At 43.9% G+C, this 21,252-nt stretch overlaps 1 protein-coding gene across 1 annotated transcript; it reads left to right on the top strand.

Annotated features, from left to right (window-relative positions):
- The first annotated feature begins 1,457 nt into the window (after positions 1-1,457).
- On the top strand, positions 1,458-20,022 carry LOC116990936 (1-acyl-sn-glycerol-3-phosphate acyltransferase alpha-like). Its single transcript, XM_033049106.1, has 6 exons — positions 1,458-1,784; positions 10,213-10,346; positions 14,049-14,224; positions 16,291-16,386; positions 17,184-17,256; positions 18,329-20,022. Exons 1-6 carry the CDS (start codon positions 1,609-1,611, stop codon positions 18,478-18,480), a joined length of 807 nt encoding a protein of 268 aa, XP_032904997.1. The 5' UTR covers positions 1,458-1,608; the 3' UTR covers positions 18,481-20,022.
- Positions 20,023-21,252: the final 1,230 nt, after the last annotated feature.

Raw genomic sequence — 21,252 nt, 5'->3', positions numbered from 1 at the left:
GTAAGCTCATTGGTCTCTTTCTTCTTAATGATGTTCCAAACAGTTGATTTTGATAAGCCTAAGGTTTGGCTGGTGTCTCTAAGTTTTATTCTTGTTTCTCAGTCTCATAATGGCTTCTTTGACTTTCATTGGCACAACTTTGGGCCTCATGTTGATAAACAATAATAAAAGTTTCCGAAGGTGATGGAAAGACTGGAGGAAAGACTAGGTACTGAGAGCTCTCTTATACCTGCATTAAGGAAGCATTTAAACACACCTGAGCAATTACACACACCTGTGAAGCCATGTGTTCCTAACATTATGGTGTCCTGAGATGGGGGACTATGTATAAACACTGCTGTAATTTTTACATGGTGAAACCAAAATGTATAAAAATGGCCTTTAATAACACCTGACAATGTGCACTTGAACCACATGTGATTTGTTCTATTACAAATCTCAAATTGTGGATTACAGGGGCAAATAAATAAATGATGGGTCCCCAACATTATGGAGGGCACTGTAGAAAACAAGCTCTCATCTGTATCCACCTATTACACATGGATTAGGATCTGTAATATGCAGCCCTGCCAACTCTCGGCATTGAGCGTGAGACTCACGCATTTCACGCAATTCTCACTCTCTCATGCTGATCACAGAATCTGACGTCTTCAGTTGTCGTTGACAGAGGTCGTAAGTTGCTGTAGGTGGACTTCCCAATACGCAAGGAATTGTGTCGCTGATCGACGTAGCTTGACGTTAACTAGGTGGTAGCTTGTCGTAGGCATTGTCGTTGGGTGAGTCCAGATTTCTCAATCTCAACTCTCACCCAATGTTGGCAGCCCTGAATATGTATATTAATGTCTGTAATTAATAGACATTAATGTTTGCACTCCACCTTTCTCCAGCAGACACCACAACCAGTGTGCAGGAGGGTCTCAACCGTAAATATCACCTATCCATGTTCTCCAGAGATGCTGCCTGACCTGTTGGGTTACTCCAGCACTTTGTGTCTTTTTGAGTATGAACCTGCAGTTCCTGGTGTGTGGAGCATCATCACGTGGTTGAGATAAGCCCCGCCCTCCTTCGCTGTGATCGACAGGAGTAGCAACGGCGGTGGCGCTGTCATCACGTGGGTGCGAGGAGCCCCGCCCCCTCACTGGAGCAAAGTCCATGGGGCACTGACGGTCACGTGATGGATCACGTGACTGGTTGGTGCCTACGCCCCTCCTCCCCCCGCCCCAGTGATGGACAGGTGGATCGTGAGAAGCTCCGCCTCTTCCCACTGAGGAGCACTTGATTGACGACGGGCCCCGCCCCGTCCTGTGATGGACAGGCGGGGCAGATCTTTGGGCGGGGCAGCGGCGCTTGGGTCACGTGGGCGGAGATGACCCCGCCCCTTCGCTATGATCGGCCGCTGAGGCGACGCTGGAGGAAGCAGCGCCAGTGTAGACCAAAGATCTTATAGCGGTTCTTTGGTGTAGACGGTGACCGCGGGCAGCTGAACACGCAGCGCCGCACAGCACAGCACAGCGCAGCGGCTGGGAGGTGTGTAGGAGGCGAGTGGAGTCGGGGCCGCAGGGCGGAAGGAGTAGTTCCCCCCACCCGGCGGAGGCGCAGGCCCCGAGCATGGCCCCGCTCTGGCTACTACTGGCCGTCCCGCTGCTGCTGCTCCCCCTCTGGCTGCTGAGCGTCAACTTCCGCTACTACTGCAAGATGGCCTTCTACTATTCGTGGATCATGGCGCTGGCCGTGCCCGTCATCCCCCTCTGCCTGTGGAGGGGCCGCGATGTGGACAACATGAGGTGGGGCCCTTTGCCATGAGGGAGAGGGCGAGGGGGCGACGGGGGAACTAGCCGGGCTGGAGGGAGGGAGACGGTGTGAGGGGATGGAGCAATTGGGGCGCAGGCATGTCGTCCGGGGGGGGGGGGGGGGGGGGGGTGTGGGGTGACTAGGAGTGATGGGATGAAGCAATTGGGATGCACATCTGTCGACGGGGGAGTGAGATGGCATGGGGCGTCTCGGGAGGGAGAATGGGGGGATGGAGCAATTGGAGAGGGGGGGGGCAGGTATGAGCATTGAGATGAAACAACTGGGGTGCAAATGATGGGGATGTGGAGGAGAATGAATGGGTAAGGATAGGTGGAGGGGGTTGAGAATGGGGGGGGGGGGATAACAACGAAGGCAGGGGGTGGATAATTGGATGGAGGAAGGTGGACCTTGGGTGAGCTATGTGGGGTGGGGGTAGTAGGAGGAGAGACTGGTCTGATGGAGGGTGTGTTTCTTTGTGTGGGAAAGCAACTAGTATATCTCCAAGGAGGTGAATTGAGCAAAGCAAATTAGAGACAGTAATTGGATGGGTATGTTTAATCGGGTCATGTTGGATTGTTAATGTCTTTAGGGCAAATAGGTATGCATAATAACTTCGGTGATGTACTGGAGGATGGTGATCAGAAATGTTAATAGAATCATCTGGGAGTGAATAGAATGACAGAAAATAAAGTTAGTGAAGCCAGGCACCACCTGTGTGGAGAAAAACAATGAAGCAGCATTGACTTGAAACTAACTCTGATCTGCTCCCAACTGATATGACTGACCTGCTGAGTATTTTAAGCATTCAAAAAGGAACTGCAGATGCTGGAATATCGAAGGTACACAAAATTGCTGGGGAAACTCAGCGGGTGCAGCAGCATCTATGGAGCGAAGGAAATAGGCGATGTTTCGGGCTGAACCCCTTCTTAAGCAGCCTGCTTCAGATTTCTGACGGTTAGATTTGAATCCACATTCAGAAATGGTTATGCGAAGGGTGAGCAATAATTATGAATCTAGTGAGGCACAGGGACAGTATTGTGCCATTCTTTTGGCTGTGATGTGAAGGTTTATCTTACGTTTTCTTTGACAATGGCAAAGAAGGATGGGCAAAGAATACTTTTTGTTTAGATTTATAATCTAGAAAGTACATTTGCATTAATGAATATCCGATGAAGGGTGGAGTGTGGTGTAGTGTTTTACTCATATTTGATTGTCTATAATTTAAGGCAGGTTTTTAAGGCAACTTCCGATGCTCCAGAGAAAACTCTCCAAGTTTGTCCAACCTCTCCTTATAGCTAATACCCTCTAATCCAGACAGTAACCTGAAACACCCCTTTTGCACCTTCTACAAAGCCACTGCATCCTTCCTCTAATGGGGTGACTGGAACTGCACTAGATACTCCAAATGTGGTAATGTTGCAGCTTAAAATAAAAAAAAGTTTTATAATGCTGCAACTTGACATCCTGACTCTTGTACTCGATGCCTATCTCCCAGTGCTGCCACTTGCATGAAGATATGGCCTTGAACCCAAGATCCTTTTGTACAACAATGCCGTTAAGGGTCTTGACATTAACTGTATACCTACCCTTTGTATTCGACCTCCCAAAGTGCAACTTCTCACACTTGCTCAGATTATACTCTCATCTGCCATTTCTCAGCCCATATCCATAACTGATCTACGTCCTGCTGTATCCTTTGGCAGCCTACCTTATTGCCTGCAATTTTAATGTCGAGTGCAAACTTGCATCAAATCCATCAGCATTTATGGCCAAATCGTTGGTATCACGTACGCCAGCAGTCCCAGCACCGTTTTCTGCCGATCTCCACTGGTCACAGACCTCCAACCAACTCAACACCTTTCCACTACTATCTTTAATGGATAAGGCAGTTGTGAACCCAAAATACCAAGTCGCAGTCATTTCCCTGCATCTTAATCTTCTGCCTTAGCTTACACTGAGAGACTTGATCAAATGCCTTATTTAAATCCATGTATACAACCACAGCCCGGGCCTCATCAGATGCCTTCTTTCACCACCTTAAAAATCATTTGTGTTAGTGCCACGGACTCAAGAGACTAGGAACTGCAAATTGTGGGATCTTGAGTAAAAGCACTGCTGGATGAATTTGGCTGGTCAAACAGTATCTGTGGGTGGAATGGATACGTTTTTAGATAGATTATTTATTCAGATCATGCCATTCCCTGATCTGGATGATGGATTTGTGGTCAAGTTTGCAGATGATACAAAGATAGGTGGAGGGCAGGTAGTGTTGAGGAAGCAGGAAATCTGCATAAGGAATTGAACAGGCTCGGAGAGTGGGCAAAGAAGTGGCAAATGGTTTATAGCGTAGCCAAGTGTACGGTCATGCACTTTGGTCTAAGGAATAACGGCATTGGCTAATTGATAAATAGGGAGAGGATTCCAAAATCTGAGGTGCAAAGGTTTTTGGGAGTGCTGATGTAGGATTCCCAAAGGGTTAATGTGCAGGTTGAGTCAGTGATAAGGAAGGCCAAAGCAATTCGAGCATTCATCTTGAGGGGACCACAATATAAAAACGAGGATGTCATGCTGAGGCTTTATAAGATAAGGACACATTTTGAATATTGTGAGTAGTTTTGGGCCCCATATCTGAGCAAGGATGTGCCGAGGGTCCAGAGGATGTTTACAAGAATGATCCTGGGGATGTTTCAGTTTACAAAGAGGAGCGGTTGAAGGTTCTGGGCCTGTACACGCATGTTTCCACTAGTGGGAGAGTAGAACTAGAAGGCACTGTCTTAGAATTATAAGGGCGTACCTTTAGAATTAAGAGGAAATTCTTTAGCCAGAGAGTGGTGAATCTGTGGAATTAATTGCCACAGACAGCTGTGGAGGCCAAGATATCGGGAGTTTTTAAAGCAGAAGTTGATAGGTTCTTAATTATTCTGTTGGAAGGAACTGCAGATACTGGTTTAAACCGAAGATAGACATAACAAGCTGGAGTAACTCAATGGGTCAGGCAGCACCTGGAGAAAAGGAATAGGTGACGTTTTGGATCGAGACCCGAGATGTATGGGCATCAAAGGTTAAGGGGAGAAGCCAGGAGAATGGAGTTGAGAAGGAAAAATAAATCAGCCATGTTTGAATGGTGGAGTAGACTCCCAATGGGCTGAATGGCCTGATCCTGCCCCTATATCTTATGTTCCACAAATGCTGCCTGTCCTGCTGAGTTCACCCAGCATTCTCTTTATTGACAAAGCCATGATGACTGTCCCTAATTATCACATTGATTTGTAAATAAGTTTTGTCACTTCCTTTCATTTTCATCATATTTCAGCTATAGAAATGACGGTAAAGAATGATTGTGATAATTTCCATCTTAGCAATGATTGTAACTGAAAAATGTAAGGAGATTATGCTTAATGTCAACTCTGTTCTGGTGGTAAAGTAGGAATTAAATTATTTTTGCAAGATGTTTGCATTGCAATTGTTTTTAATTACAATATTTTAGAAGCAAGCACTTTTAAAGACATGTTTCGTCACTTGGCAAGGGGCTGTGTTCTATGTTGCTCTCGAAAGTGCCAACTGCAGATAAGATTGAGACAGTCCTTTGAATACATGCAAAGTGTTGCGATTCTTCATTGATATTGCATTTATTTGGCATTGTTGTGCTTGTCAGTTTGAACACAAAAGATGATCTGTCTTGTAGCATCTGTGTGCATTGTGAATAGTGCTACTGGACGGCTACTTGTGGGATTCAGAACAAAACACTTTTTTTGGAAACACACGAGACTGCAGATGCTGGAATCTTGAGCAAAAAGCTAATTCCTGTCGGGATAATTCAGGCTGATTTGAGTAAGGGTTTGAAAGCTGGAAAAGAGGCAGGGGTGGGACAAAGTCTGGCAAGTGGCAGCTGGATTCAGCTAAGGGGGTTTGGTTGGCAGATGAGTGGATGTAAGTGCCCCTACAGTGGAGCAAGTAACAAAGGCTAGAAGTGAAAAGGAGACAAAAGGGTGCTGGAGAAGGAAAGAGGAGCAGTGAAACGTAAGGCAGGAGGGTGGGAGATGAATGGAAGTGGACAGGGGGAGGGAAAAGAGAGGAGATAAAGGGAACTGTGGGACACAGGGGAGATGACCATATGAAGGAGGCGGATGGAGCAGGGTGAATGGTGTTGGGGAATGATGGGAGGATGTGTGCACCAGGTGGGGAAAACTGTGGCAAGATGGACATTGTTACTTGAAATTGGAGAATTCAAATGTTCATACCTTTTGGGTTGTAAACCCAGGCAGAATATGAGATGCTTTTGTTCCAATTTAGTGTGGCCTCATCTGGGGATGGAGGAGGCTCGGGACAGAGGTTAGTCATACAGCATGGAAACAAGCCCTTTGGCCCAACTTAACGATGCTGACCAAGATGCCCCATCTACACTGGTCCTTCTGCTTGCATTTGAGCTATATCCCTCTAAACCTTTCCAGTCCATGACCCTGTCCAAATGTCTTTTAAATGTTGTTATTGTACCTGCCACAACTACCTCTTCTGGCAGCTGGTTCCATATGTTCTTCACCCTCTGTGGAAAAAGTTCCCCTTAAATCTTTCTAATCTTACCTTGAACAAGTCCTCCAGTTTTTAATTCTCCAGTTCTAGGTAAAAGACTGTTAATTTATCCTATCTATTCCCTTCATATTCTCCATTCCTATAAGATCACCTCCGATTGTCCTGCGCTCCAAGGAATAATGTCTTAACCTGCCCAATCTCTCCCTATACCTTGGTCCCTCAAGTTCTTGGTAACATTCTCGTAAATCTTCATTGCACTCTTTCTAGCTTAGCAACATCCTTCATATAGCAGGGTGACCTAAACAGAATGCAATATTCCAAATGCGACCTCACCAATGTGTTGTAAAACTATAACATAACATCCCAACTTCTATGCTCAATGCCTTGGCTGATGAAGGCCAATATTCAGAAAGCTTCCTTGACCACTCCATCCACCTGTGACACCACTTTATTTACTTCATTTCTCAAACAAAGGAACATCCTTGGCCGCTCTCCAGTCCTCTGGGACCTTACCTGTGCCTAGAGATGAAACAAAGATCCTCGTCGTGGCCCTTGCAATCTCTTCTTTTGCCTTGCACAATAACCTAGGATAAATCCTATCAGGACCTAGGCATTTATGCACCTTAATGTTCCTCGTGAGCCTCAGCACCACCTCCATCTAAAACTCCCCTAGCATATTTATGATTCTCCACAACAAGCCCTTCTTGGAGAATACAGATGTAAAATACTCGTTCAGTACCTCACCTACATCCTCTGACTCCATTGCCTGCTTTATTTTTCAGCAGTCCTATCTTCTCCCTGGTCACTCTTATTTTTAACAGGGGTATTAAAAGCCTGGAGATTTTCCTTAATCCGACCTGCCAATGACATTTCAAGGCCCCCTTTGGCCCTTCTAATCGCCTGCATGCTTTCCTACTCGCTGTATACTCCATGTCTGATGTCACTTTAAACCTAACACATGCTTCCTTGCCTTGCTGTCCCTTCCCCTTACTAGAACATGCGGATACTGGACTTTGACTGTTACGTGTTATGTGTGCACTTGCCCAATAACAACTGCTCCCAATCTACCCTCGTTAACTCCCATCTAATGACATTGTAATCTTCCTTGCCCCAATTAAGTACCTTCCCCCAATATCTAGACTTGTCCATATTCAAAACAATCTTAACATTTGTGGAGCTGTAATTACTATTTCCATTTTTTTCTTTCACCTCAAAACCAGTCACCTGGCTAGGCTAGTTTTCCAATACAAGATCCAGTATGGTCTCTCCTCAAGTCGGCCTATCCAAATACTGTTTTAAGTCTGAAGAAGGGTCCTGACCCAAAATGTCACCTATCCCTGTTCTCCGGAGATGCTGCCTAACCTGCCGAGTTACTCCAGCACTTTATCTTCTGTTTAATGAATGAATGAATAAGTTTATTGGCCAACTGTTCACGTTCAGGAATTTGCCTTGGTGCTCCGCCCGCAAGTGACAACATGACATACAGTGACAGTTAGGAATGACACATAAAACATTAATAATAAAATGTTATTGATTAAATGTGAATTAAATAAAATACCAGGAGGCTACAGACTTTTGGTTATTGAGTGGAGCTACTGTGGGGGGAAAAAAAGCAGTTTTTATGTCTGGCTGCGGCAGCTTTGACATTAGACTAATTGCTTCTTTCTTGTGCTCAAACCACAATGCCTCAGTAGATGTACACTCCAGTATGTCCTCTGAGTGATGTTCTCCCTGATTAGTAAAGCAACTCCATCCTTTTTACCCCCCCCGCATCTCGCTGAAACATCGAAATCCAGGCACGTTGAGCTGCCAGTCGTCCCTCTCACAACCAAGTTTCTGTAACTGTCAAAACATCATAATTCCAAGCACTGATCCAGGATCTAAGTTTATCAAATTTACCTACAATACTACTTGCATTGAAGTAAACACACTTCAGCCCTTCATTATCTCCATATTCATGAACCTCTCCCTGTCTGACATTCCTTTGAAACTTGCATGTCCTAACCACTTTCTCATCAGCCCTTTCGTTTGCTGACCTGCTACTCTGATTCCCACCCACCTGCCATTCTAGTTTAAACTTTCCCGAGTAGCACTAGCAGACGCCCCTGCAAGAATGTTGGTGCCCCTCCAATTCAAGTGCAACCCGTCCCTCTTGTGCAGGTCACCTCTGCCTCAGAAGAGATCCCAATGTTCCAAAAATCTCAAACCCTGTCCCCTGCACCAACTCCTTAGCCACACATTCATCTGTCTTATTCTCCTGTTGCTACCCTTATTAGTACAAGGCATCAGAAGTAATCCAGATATTCCCACCCTTGAGATCCTGCATTTTAACCTTTTGCTTAACTCCCTGTATTTACTCCACAGGACCAGATCCTTTTTCCTACCCATGTCATTTGGGGTGATGTGCGCAATGACTTCTGGCTGCTCTCCCTCCCCCTTAAGAATGTTCTGCAGCCATTACGAGACATCCCAGACCTTGGCAACAGACTATTCTGGAGTCCTTTTTACCTCCGCAGAATCTTCTGTCTGTCCCCTTAACTAGAGTCTCCTATCAATAATACTCTCCCTATCTTCACCCTACTGTTTATGTCTATCTACTGTTTAAGGAAATCTCATTGGATACACCTAACAATTTCTGCCCCGTCTAATCCTCTTGCCTTGCGTGAGTCCCAATCAATATTGGGGAAGTTAAACTCACTCGTTACAGCAACCCGTGGTTCTTGCATCCGATCCGTAATCGATCTACATGTCTGATGCTCTATCTTCCTCTGGCTATTGGGTGGCCTATAATATCATCCCATTAGAGTAATTGCTTCTGTCTTATTTTTTGTGTCCAAACCACAATACCTCAGTAGACGTACGCTCCAGTATGTCCTCTCTCAGTTACACCGTGAAATTCTCCCTGATTAGCAAAGCACTTCCTCCATCTCTTTTACCCACCCCCTACCCCCACATCTCATCTGCAACATCGAAACGCAGACGCGTTGAGCTGCCATTCGTGTCCCTCTCACAACCAAGTTTCTCTAATGGCCACATCATAATTCCAAGCACTGATCCAGGATTTAAGTTCATCAAATGTACCTACAATACTCCTTGCATTGAAGTAAACACACTGAACTAACACCTAACTCCCTATATTTACTCCGCAGGATCTCATCCTTTCTCCCACCGATGTCATTTGGGCTAAAGTGCGCAACGACTTCTGGATGCTCTCCCTCCCCCTTGAGAATATTCTGCAGCCCAGACCCTGGTACCAGAGAGTGAACAGACTATTCTGGAGTTCCTTTTACTGCCACAGAATCTCCTGCCTGTCCCCCTAACTAGTCTGAAGAAGGGTTTCGGCCCGAACCGTTACCTATCTCCTTCGCTCCATAGATGCTGCTGCACCCGCTGAGTTTCTCCAGCATTTTTGTGTACCCCCTAACTACCAAGTCTACTTACATTATCACTCTACCCGACTTCATCCTGTGCATCTGAGCGAGCCCTGGTGCCACAGACCTGGCTGCTACTGTTCTCCCCTGAACGGTCATCCCCCTGAACAGTATCCAAAAGGGTACCTGTTCTGCAAGGGAATGACCACAGGGATTCCTGAACTCTCTGCCTATTCCCTCTCTTGGTGGATCACAATGGGCCATCGGGCCTGTTTCCGTACTGTATGTCTCTGACTGATTACATCTCGTCAAAATAATTGTTTTGTGTACAAATCACTATTCATGGTGTTCATTACCATGACAAATTCCTGTTGCTTGTGAAAAGATATGTCTTCTGTTGAGCTATGAACTGTTTAAGCATGACAAATGTGCTCGGCTTCTTTCCCCACCCATCCAAATTTGATTGTATGCAGAGTGACTCTAACTATCTCATGCATTCCATGGTTTTGTTCCGCTCCAGGATAGTCCGTAGCGCGTTGCAGCACGTCAAGAATTTGTACGGAATTAAGATTGAAGTGAAAGGGTTGGAGAATCTGAATATCAAGGGTCCATATGTCATCATCTCCAATCACCAGAGCTCTCTGGACTTAATGGGTAAGGATGGGCTGCCAGTGTGTTGCCTTTCTCCTTTGTAGAGTCTTGTTATTTACAGTCTCGTGTGGACAGTGGGTGCTGTGGAACAGGTAGAGTGGGAATAGAACTGTGACCATTTACTTTATCTATGCCACTGATTTTACAAATGAATGAATAAGTTTATTGGCCAAGTATTCACATACAAGGAATTTGCCTTGGTGCTCTGCCCGTATGCAGTCACACCTCATGTCGCCCTTTGGCCCAATTGGCCATGCCAGTCAAGATGCCAATCTAAGCTAGTCCCATTTGAGAAGACTCATTTTAATGAACTGTAATACTTGTTGTACAATATAGTCGGGCCTACCTGTCACACGAGGGGGGGGAGCTGTGAGTTGGTTACTGCACAACTTCCTATCATCACTCCCTTGATCGATTTGGCTTTCATAGCATACACTCCTGCGCTGGCAGATCTTCAGGTTTGGACGGCCCCACATTTGAATCTAAACCTGCCAACGGATAGGTTATTTGAGAGAACACTGGATACATTTCAAGCACAGTTCAGTTGAGCAAATTGTACTGTCTGGGTGACACTCCTCTATAGATCTACCACCAGAGATCAACCTGCTGGCTAATAATGAAAGGATTCCTCCTTGGGCCAGCCTATCAGTATAACTCCCGAATCATTCATTTTTGCTGTGAAGCATTCAGAGTGCTTCTGGATTTCTCCTCTTAAATGAAATTCCAATATCTTTTGGGTGGGGGGTGGCTAATTGGTTTGTTCTTCAAAAGATTATACTTGCCATACGAGCCAAAATGGCCAGCTGCTTCATGAGTGATATTGGGAGTAAAACTTCAAATTTTACTGCAAATGCTACTTCCATCATTCCTCAGGCCAGAAATGTCTATTGCCTAGAAAGCAAATATACTAGAAATGTGGGAGCAACGCCTCAGCAGGTTCCTCTCTGAATCCCACCTTGTCGTCATCACCTTGTGAATAAGGGACGAGTGTGATATTGTACCAGTCTTCACAGAACATCTTTTGATGAAGAGCCACATATAAAAGTACAAAAACAGAAGACGTTTATTCAATAGAATGAAACTGTCTAGTTAGAGGGAGATCCAGAGGGGTTACATCATAGTCAGCCAAAGTGCTCATCTAAGATGGTCCAATTTGCCTGTGTCTGGCCCATATCTTTCCACTTTTGCCATCTATATATGCTGTCCAAATGATTTTTGTACATTATGATTCTACCCACCACTAGAGATTTTTTTTTTGACACCTCATTCCATATACACGCCATGGTCTGTGTGAAAACTTGCCCTTCAGATATGCTTTAAATCTTTCTCCTCTCTTCTTAGATCTATGCCCTCTAGTTTTAGACTACCTACCCTGGGAATAGAACTGTGACCATTTACTTTATGCCACTGATTTTACGAATGAATGAATAAGTTTATTGGCCAAGTATTCACATAGAAGGAATTTGTCTTGGTGCTCCGCCCGTATGCGGTCGCACCTCATGTCGTCCTTTGGCCCAATTGGTCATGCCAGTCAAGATGCCAATCTAAGCTAGTCCTATTTGACCCATAATCCTATAAACCTCTCCCATCCATGTACCTACCCAAATGTCTTAAATGCTATTATTGTAATGCACTTCTTTCTCAGGTAGCCTGTTCCATATACCCACATGTATTAATAAGTTGCTCCCCAGGTCACTTTTAAATCTTTCTCCTTTCGCGTTAAACCTATGCCATCTAGTTGTTGATTCCCCTTACCTCAGAAAAAGACTGTAGGCATTCAGTTATCTATGCCCCTCTTGATTTTATGCACCTTTATAAAGTCTCCCTTAAGCTCCAAGGAATAAAGTGCTAGCCTGACGAATATCTCCCTATGACATTGACCCTGAGTTCTGAAAATATTCTCATAAATTATATGATGTTTTTCCAATGGCTTCATAAGTAAAACTACACAATGGTGACCAGAACTGCACATAATACTCCAAGTAAGGCTTCATTAGTTTCTTGTATAACTATAGCATAAGTCCTGCACTCAATGCTGTGACTTGACAAGGCCAAGCTTGCCAAACACTGCCTTCACCACCTGTTTGACTACTTTCCGAAAACTATGTAGTTGTACCCCAAGGTGTCTTTGCTCTATACTGTGTCTTTGCTCTATACTGCTCCGCAGGGTCTTGTATTTATCCTGCCCTCGATTAACTTCCCAAAATGCATCCCACTTTCCCCAGTTAAAGTCATAGAGCTGTGCAGCCTGCAAAAAAAGGCCTTTGAGCCCACCTTGTCCATACTGACTAAGTTGACATTCTGGGCTACTGCCATTTGGTCATTACCTTACCTATCCTATTTGTATCTGTCCACATGTCTTTGTCATAATTGTATCAGATTCTGCAGCTTCCTCTGGGAGCACATTCCAGATAAAGACTACCCCCAAGTGAAAACAATGCCCCTGAGGTTTCTCTTGAATCTCTCACCTTAAGTTTATGCCCTCTAGTTTTGGAGTTGCCTACCCTGGGGGAAAAAAACGGAGTCTTCATTTTATCCATGCCCTCTCGATCATCTTTATAAGATTACCCTTCAGCCCCCAAACTCCAAAGAAAAAAAATCCCAGCCTATTTCGCCTCTCCCTTTCATTCGAGCCGACAAGCAGGTAACATTCTGGTGAATCTCTTCTGCACCCTTTACAACTTAATAACATCCTTCCTGTAGCTGGGCAAACAGAACTGCTTCATACTGCAAGTCTGGTTTCGCCAACAACTTGTACAGCTGCTTCATGATGTCCCAACATTGGCACTAAGGCAAGTGCGGTAAACGCCTTATTCACCATTGTCCACCTGACTCGCCACTTTGAGCGAACTGTGCTCCAAGATCTCTCTGTTCCACAACACTCTTCAGAGCTCTACCATTTACTATGCAAGTCGTGGCCAAAGATGTTCAAAAGTGCACTTGCCAATTCAGTTGTGTTCTGATTAGATCATGTTATAAGCATTGATATCCTTCAGCAATGTCGCTAATTTTCGTGTCATCTGTAAATTTACTAACAAAAAAATAGACAAGAGTTTGCCCATCTCCTGTGACTCCACACATAGCAGATCAGGCAGGTCATTAAGGGAATCTACTCTTCCTAATTATCTCCGTATTCTTTATGTGCCTGGATTCTCTTTTATCTTTCTTGCCACCAGTGGGGGAATGTTTTTTAAGGCTGCCGGTCACCTGCTTTGGCCACTTTCGTTTCCAGTTTTTACAAATTTGTGTAAGAGTATCGATCTGCTAGTGATTTTGAGGACTAATAAATTGGCGAACAATGCTGAGATTGCTAGTGAAAAATGAACTCTTTCAGCCAGTAAAAGTGAAAGGGAGACTACGTGTGATGTTGTGATATGTTGAGGATGATGGCTATGCATTCATCCTTGTGTAAAAACCATCCTATTGAGGACTACAGTCATAGCAATGAAACGATGGTGAATTTGTAGTCTGCTGACAACATTTATTTTGCACCGTGACTTGAGGCAAATCTATTTGCTGCCTGTGGAGCTTTTACATCTTTTCCTTTGATCCACCCTCTTTCTCCCCTCTTGATGGGATTGCTGAGTACTTTCCTGTTGCAATTTGTGCAATTAATGTTTATTTGATTTTGCTGGACAATAAAATGTCACCGTGACCTTCAGTCTCCTGATGCAAGGGCCATTATGATAACTCTTGTTTTGCAAGGGATGATGGAAATCCTTCCTGATCGCTGTGTGGCAATTGCAAAGAAGGAACTGATGTACACTGGCACGGTGGGGTTGGCTTGCTGGCTTGCTGGCATCGTCTTCATCAACCGCCAGAAAAAAAGTGATGCAAAGAGTGTGATGACAGAAGCTGCTCAGACCATGCTGAAAGAGAATGTGAGTACATGTTACAAGACCATCATGTCTCTGTATCCATTTGCCTCACTTGACATTAAGAACCTGTGAAACACATTAAACATGTCTGTGCTTCAAATAAAGATTTGCACAGTTGGCAATATTCAAGGATCAATATGTAGGGCAAAATAATATCTCAAGACAAGTCAAGAGTGTTTATTGTCATATGTCCCAAACAGAACAATGAAATTCTTACTTGCAGCAGCACAACAGAATATGTAAACCTAGTACTCTGTGAACGATATATAGGAAGAAAAGTTAAGTGCATTCACACGCATCTAAGTAGTTCCCAGCTAATTTGGATGTTGTACTGCTTCATGGTCTGATGGCTGTAGGGAAGAAGCTGTTCCTGAACCTGGACATTAGTTTTCAGGCTTTGTTTCAATCTTTGTTTCAATGACCTGCTTGAGCGATTGCAGCAAAAGATTAGATATCTCAATTACCACAGAATGATAGGGATTATTGCATTAAACATGTGAATGATCTCAAAGTTATTCTGACCACCCCATGCAATTTCAGTGCATTCTGTAAAGTATAATACATTCCTCACAAGATGGCTCAAGGTGGACTTCATCCTCATGACTAAGACCAAGCACATTGGTTTTCTTCTCTCACCTGCCCCCTCATTGAAACTCATTGGAAGGGAATTTCATTGAAGGGTGCGGGTGATGTAAGAACTATTGCAACATATTACATCATCAATTCGCTCAACCTTCCCCTTGTATTTTCTTTTGCACCTTGTATCCTTTAAAACTGGATTTATTTAATTATTTGTTCAAATTCCTTGGTTGCTGTGAGATTTAACTGTTCTCTGCATCAACAGTCCAGTTTTTTAAAAAGAAGTCACCGAGTGGCTTGAGAGCAGGGCAGGGCAGGACAGTGGACTCTTTGGATTGCAACAGGGCCTTTGACAAGATCCCGCATGGTAGGCTGGCCTGATTAGATTCATGGAATCCAAGCTGAGCTTGCCAGTGAATTCAAAATTTGATTGGAGGAAGGAGTCGGAGGGTAGTTGTGGAGGGCTAGTTGTTGGACTGCCGCAGGGGTAGTCGCTGGGTCTGCTGATGTCTGTGGTGTACATCGTGTAGAAAGGAACTGCAGATGCTGGTTTATACCGGAGATAGACACACGATACTGGAGTAACTCAGCGGGTCAGGCAGCATTTACACGAGGGGTGACTGTAAGTTATCCCTAGTGTAGATAGTTGGCAGTTGAATCTGAGTTGGTGTACGTGTGAAAGGACAGGTAACGGCGATAACTTGGAGTAGTGCTATAGACTTGAAGGACCAAATCGCCTTTAGGTGTCAGAAGAGATAAGTACTGATATGAAATGCTGCTATGACTAACAAATTATCTTGGTTTCCCAATATTTCATTGCCAGCAGTTTCTTGCACAACTTCCTCCTTACTTTAGCTTCTTTCTTTACCCCACTCCCACCTGCTCAGCGTGTTGCTCAGCATCACCACTCAGCTACTATTTGATTATCTTCCTCTGCAATATTCAAAAGCAAAACCGAGAAACCCAACTGCTTTAAGTCTCCAAACAAGAAAGGAATCAGCTAAGCAACTGTCTTCAGCTACATTCTGTTAAGCTAATGTGTCTTGCAGTCACTGCTCACTGCTTAAAGACCACCGTATAAGCAAATAAATAGCAACACTCTTTTTTAATTAGCCTTTCTGCTTAAAGTTCTACCTTTTTAATCCTGCCTTTTTTCTCATTTGTCTCGGAGGCTAATTGGCCCTCTGAAAATTGTGTTGAGGCCATTTTCCTGCTTCTGAAAAGAGCGATATATATTAAAATTGCTCCAAGCACTTGTTTTGTTTTTAATATGGTGAAGCTTTGAATTGCATTGAGCAAAATGTGTTTGTATGTATCGTAAAGGTCTGATTGTGGATACAGTTTCTGCATTACACCTGCTGGGGAACTTAACTTCTTCTGTCATTGTAAGAGCTATTGTTTTGCATGCATGTTTGGTTGTAAATTGAAATTGAGAGTTATACTGTCAATGCTGAGGTTGACGGTGCACTGAGGCTGTGATATCCTTCCAGATTAGGTTGTGGGTGTTTCCCGAAGGGACCAGGAACCACGATGGGAACATGCTGCCATTTAAGCGAGGAGCTTTCCACTTAGCCGTGCAGGCACAGGTAAAATGAGTCCTCATTTTGAAGATGTTATTCACTGAATGTAGAGAAGTGTGCAGATGGCGGTGCAATGTGTGAGAGTTGTAGAGCAGATGAAATTTCTGACGAGGGGAGTGGGGGGGATGCTGTTTCAACCTATCCATCAGAAGCCCAAGCTCTTGCACACCCAGAATTGAGGAGGGAGTGCCAGGAAAAAGACACAGAGCAAATCTCCACGATGGCACTGGGAGGTAACTGGGTCCTGCAGAGAACTTTCCTGTTGATCAAAGCCATCCAGAATGGAGTAGACCAAACAAGAGTGTTTAATCATATGCACTGGGAACAAAATAAAGTTCTCACTTGCTACGGCTTTACAGGCACATGACACGCAACAACACAACATTTATTGTACTGTTTATTGTATATTTATCATTTATACTCAGACCAAAATAGTGCCAGCCAATGTTTTGAAACCTATACAAAATCCATAATTTAGTGCTGAGGTGGATAATCCATGAACCCAAGGGATTGCCTGAAAAGAAGAAACAAAGCAGTGTTTCCTAAAGGTAGATGGGATGAGACTGAACATCACATTGATTTTGCAGAGCCCTTCCCAATCTGAGCCGTGTCATGACGGCTTAATTGGGTTCCATCTAGGAGTGGCTTAAATGCCATCAGTTTTGCTAACAGCAATTGCCTTTTCCCACTTGCTACGACCTGATGGTCTGAAATGCTAATCCCTCTTTTTTAATTTCTGGCAGTGTACAACTATCATGTTGGTGTGTGTTTCTATTTCACATGAATGTACTGTTATGTTTCAGGTTCCAATTATTCCAGTGGTCTTCTCCTCTTACAATGACTTCTACAACAGGGCAGAGAAAAGGTTTACCTCTGGTATGTATTGTGCAGGAGCTCTGACATACTTGAGAAACAGGATGATTCAATTTTTTCGGAGTATATAATGGAAATAGGCTCTTCGGCCCACTGAATCCAGTATCCATGCCAACCATCAGTCACCCACTTTCTAGCCCACTCCCTATACATTAAGGGATATTTTCTTGAAGCTGATTGACCTACAAGCACAAATGCCTTTGGGTTCTATACCTGCTCTCGTGGTCAAACGTTTGTTCCTTCTAATGACCCTAAGCCTGTTAGCTGATCTGTCTTGGAGTGCAGACTGTATCTTTGCATGGACTTCGCCCATAAAAATCGTGCTCGCCAAACCTTTTGTTCAGCACAATGTTTCTTCATCTGCGTTATGGCTTGAATAAATTTAGTGAACCCTCAAAATTTCCTCTCAAATCACCAATTCAGCTCCTTATAACCATCTTCCAATTCTCTCCATGATTATCCTCTTATCTCTTTTGGTCTGTCTGCTTCCATGAATAACGCCAACTATTTGATGCTAACATTTTACACGGGGTTATTTCCAGCTAATGTCTAATTATTACGGCCTGTAAGGTACTGCCTGAACTTAAAATGAATGCCAATTCCACAATTTCTGAAAAGATTATTACATAAATTCTTAAGGGAAAAGAAAATATTGTTGGGTGTTGCATGCAGAACAATTGGAATAAGAATAATTAACCAGCTTTTTCAAGGAGCAAAGGGCAAATAAAATAAAATGCTGGAGTAACTCAGCAGATTAGGCAATGTCTCTGGAGGCCATGGTTAGGCAATGTTTTGGATTGGGCCTTTCAGACTAATTGTACTGGAGTTGAGAAAGGGGCAATGGGCTGCTCCACTACCCTCGGGAGTAAAATTCTCGCCCCAATGGAACGTTGTAGGGTTTGGCAAACGGGCTCTGAACGTGGAAAAGATTATGCAACCTTTGCAGTTAAGTAAGGATTGAACGGGCTTTTGAGTGGTGAATGAGGAAGATAAGCTTTACTCCAAGCAGTGCAGAGAGCTGGGGAATATCTCCTTGCCCAGAGCCACAGTTATCCATTTGTTTCTCCATTTGCAGGCAAGTGCACAGTTCAGATTCTTCCTCCCATGGAGACTCGTGGGCTGACAACAGATGATGTGCCAGACCTAACAGAGAAATCACGGGATCTGCTCATATCCACGTGGGATGAAATCTCCGCTCCTTTGCTCAAAGCGAGTGGAAAGCACTAAAAAAAAAAGTTATCCTTTCACTGATCTCTTCGTGGAGTGTTTGCGTCAGTGATGTTTATGCTGAGGTCCAATGGTTCAGATTGTGCAAGAGTTTTACACTAAAGGAATTTTCATGGGACATTAGGAATTCTTCATTGATCAGCAAGATGCAGTCACTTGGGCTATGAGATAGTCTCTTGCTGGGCTGTATAGGCAGGAGATCCCAGCCGATGGATTTGGAGCCCGAGGTGGGATCTCTTGCTTGTAACTAATAGGAAAAGGGCAGACGCTCTGTGAGCTGTTTAACTGCTGTCATTTCTACTACCCAGGTGCTCCCTCCCTCTCTCCCACCCTCACTCAGGCTGTTTTACTTTGTGAGTTCCATTGTCTTCCTGTAGTGTACCTAAGTTCCAACATATAACGTTGGATACGTTCGAACACGCAAGTTAAGGCACTAGGCTGGAATCTATGGCTGCCATTCACAATTATTAACCATGATTAAATGCCATCGCATTCATTAAAATAACAGCAGCAAGCTGTCCATTAGATTGCAGTACGTAACAATTTTATGTTTTAATGTACAGAGCGGGATAATCGTTGGGTCGTCACGGATCCCATTATTACATTCCATGTCCTTTCTTGATCAGGCCTCTGTTTCCTTGCCTAAATCATTTACCTGGGATGTTGGTGCCAACCCTCCCTCCCGTAAGTGAGTCAGAGATACTGTTCCGGTATGCACTATTGACTTGTTCAAATGCTTTCATCCAAAATGTATTTCACTTGTTGAGTTAGCTACTGTGTATTTATTGAGGCAGATATGTCTTAAGCTTCGAGGGGGGCAATTCCCGCGAATGAGGTAGTCACTGCCTGCATTGGCGATGAGCTAAAGCCGCAGTGAGTTTGCGCACATAGGTCAGGGAGCTGGTGTAAATTACAAGTCTCAGTATTCACGGCATACTAGATGTACACAATTTAACCTGCAGTTAAATGTATGTGCAAATGTGACTGTACTATATTTATGGCACCAGAAACGAATTGTGTCCATCCCCAGAATTTAGTCTAGCATTGTTCATTGGGTCAGATAATGTGGAAGCTTCCTTGCCTGTCACGGCCTCTTCCCAAGTATCTTTGTTTAGAGCCATAGATATATAGGTTCTGCAGCTATTATTTGCTCTTGCTTTTGAATGTCCATTTCTCGACCATTTGCAGTTGTCCTGGTAAAATATTAAATAATGTTGCATGCAAATGTAATTTGATTGTTTTAGGCTTGTGTGAAGGCATTCAAACCTTTTAAAAGTTATTTTCAATCAACTTTTGAATAAATATTTAGCTGCAAGTCTGTCTTTGTACCTTTTCCCTCCTTCCCATTCCTTTGAAAATTGACAATTGGTTCTGTCTTAATTGGGTGTGACAACAGCATTTTAGTGAACAATAAAGCGATTTGGGCCATGATATTTCAGGGGTCAGGTGTAATTGCAGAATACTTGAAAGGTATTAGCACAGATTGCTTGAAATGTTGCCATACTTATTGCAAAATAAAATACCAGCAATGCTTAAATGACACATTGGCTTCTCTTCCGCCTCCTGCACCATCTGCTGCCACTTGACTACCGACATTAATACTGTGTCTACACTCTACAAGAACAGGTCAGGGGAATTATACCCTGCCCGACAAAGTGTTTGAGGAGTATGTTAGAATGAACTCCATGATTAGCTGTGTCTACAAAGCCTTCAGATAAATGCGGATGGGAAGTACCAGTCGACGGACACTGAGTTAATTCTGACGATAGTTGACGATAGACACAAAAAGCTGGAGACGCAGCTAATCATGGAGTAACTGCGGGTCAGGCAGCATCTCTGGAGAAAAGGAATAGATGACAATTCGGGTCGAGACCCTTTTTCAAACAGAGTCGGGAACGGGAACCAAGATATGTGGAAGGTGCATAAGACAAATGACTGAAAGATATGCAAAAAGCAATGATGATCAAGGAAATGTGGAGTCCACAATGGTCAGGTTGATGTCCTTTCATGAGGTGGGCAAGTGTTTCAAGGTGTAGTAAAGGGGGAGGGAAGGAGCAAACTGGGGTAGGTACATGTAGAGATGGTGCCAGTGCCATCTTGTGTAGAAAGCTTGGAATGTGTGTGTGTGTGCACTCGGTCTTGAGATAGAAATAAAAGATGAATGAGAGCAGGGAAAATCAAAATGAATTAACATTACGGCTGGATCTGTTAACAGGCCCAGCCAGGTAGAAACAATAAGGCAATTGCAGATCTGAAATAAAAAGTGAACATCTACAGATTCTTAGAGGGTCTGCTGCATCTGTGACAAGCGAAATGGATTTTGAATCAATAGACCTGTGGTGAAGTCGGAAACAAATGCCAGCGATATATTGTTTTTCAGTTCTTTGAATTTGGTAGCATAGAACAGTACAGCACAGAAATAGGCAATTCAGCCCACAATATCTGTAGAACATGATGCCAAGATTAACTGATCTCATTTGCCAGCGCATGATCCATGTCCCTCCATTTCCTGCATATGCATCTGCCCATCTAAAAACTACAAACACCCCTACTTCAGACAGAATGCTGATAAACCTAGTTTACATCCTCTCCAATGCCTCCACGACCTGTATTGGGGTGACCAAAACTGTGCCAAATGTGGCCGAGCCAAAGTCCTTAAAGATGCATCATGACTTCTGCACTCTTGTACTAAGCGCCCTGACCAATGAAGGCAGTATATTTTCCTTTTACATTCGACCTCCCAAAGTGCAACATCTCACTCTTCCTCTGACT

The sequence above is a fragment of the Amblyraja radiata genome, chromosome 32 (genome assembly GCF_010909765.2).
Source record: "Amblyraja radiata isolate CabotCenter1 chromosome 32, sAmbRad1.1.pri, whole genome shotgun sequence".
In the NCBI taxonomy this organism is placed as follows: Eukaryota; Metazoa; Chordata; class Chondrichthyes; order Rajiformes; family Rajidae; genus Amblyraja; species Amblyraja radiata.
Note: the sequence above shows the minus strand (reverse complement) of the source record. Positions and strands in the feature narration are given on the sequence as shown.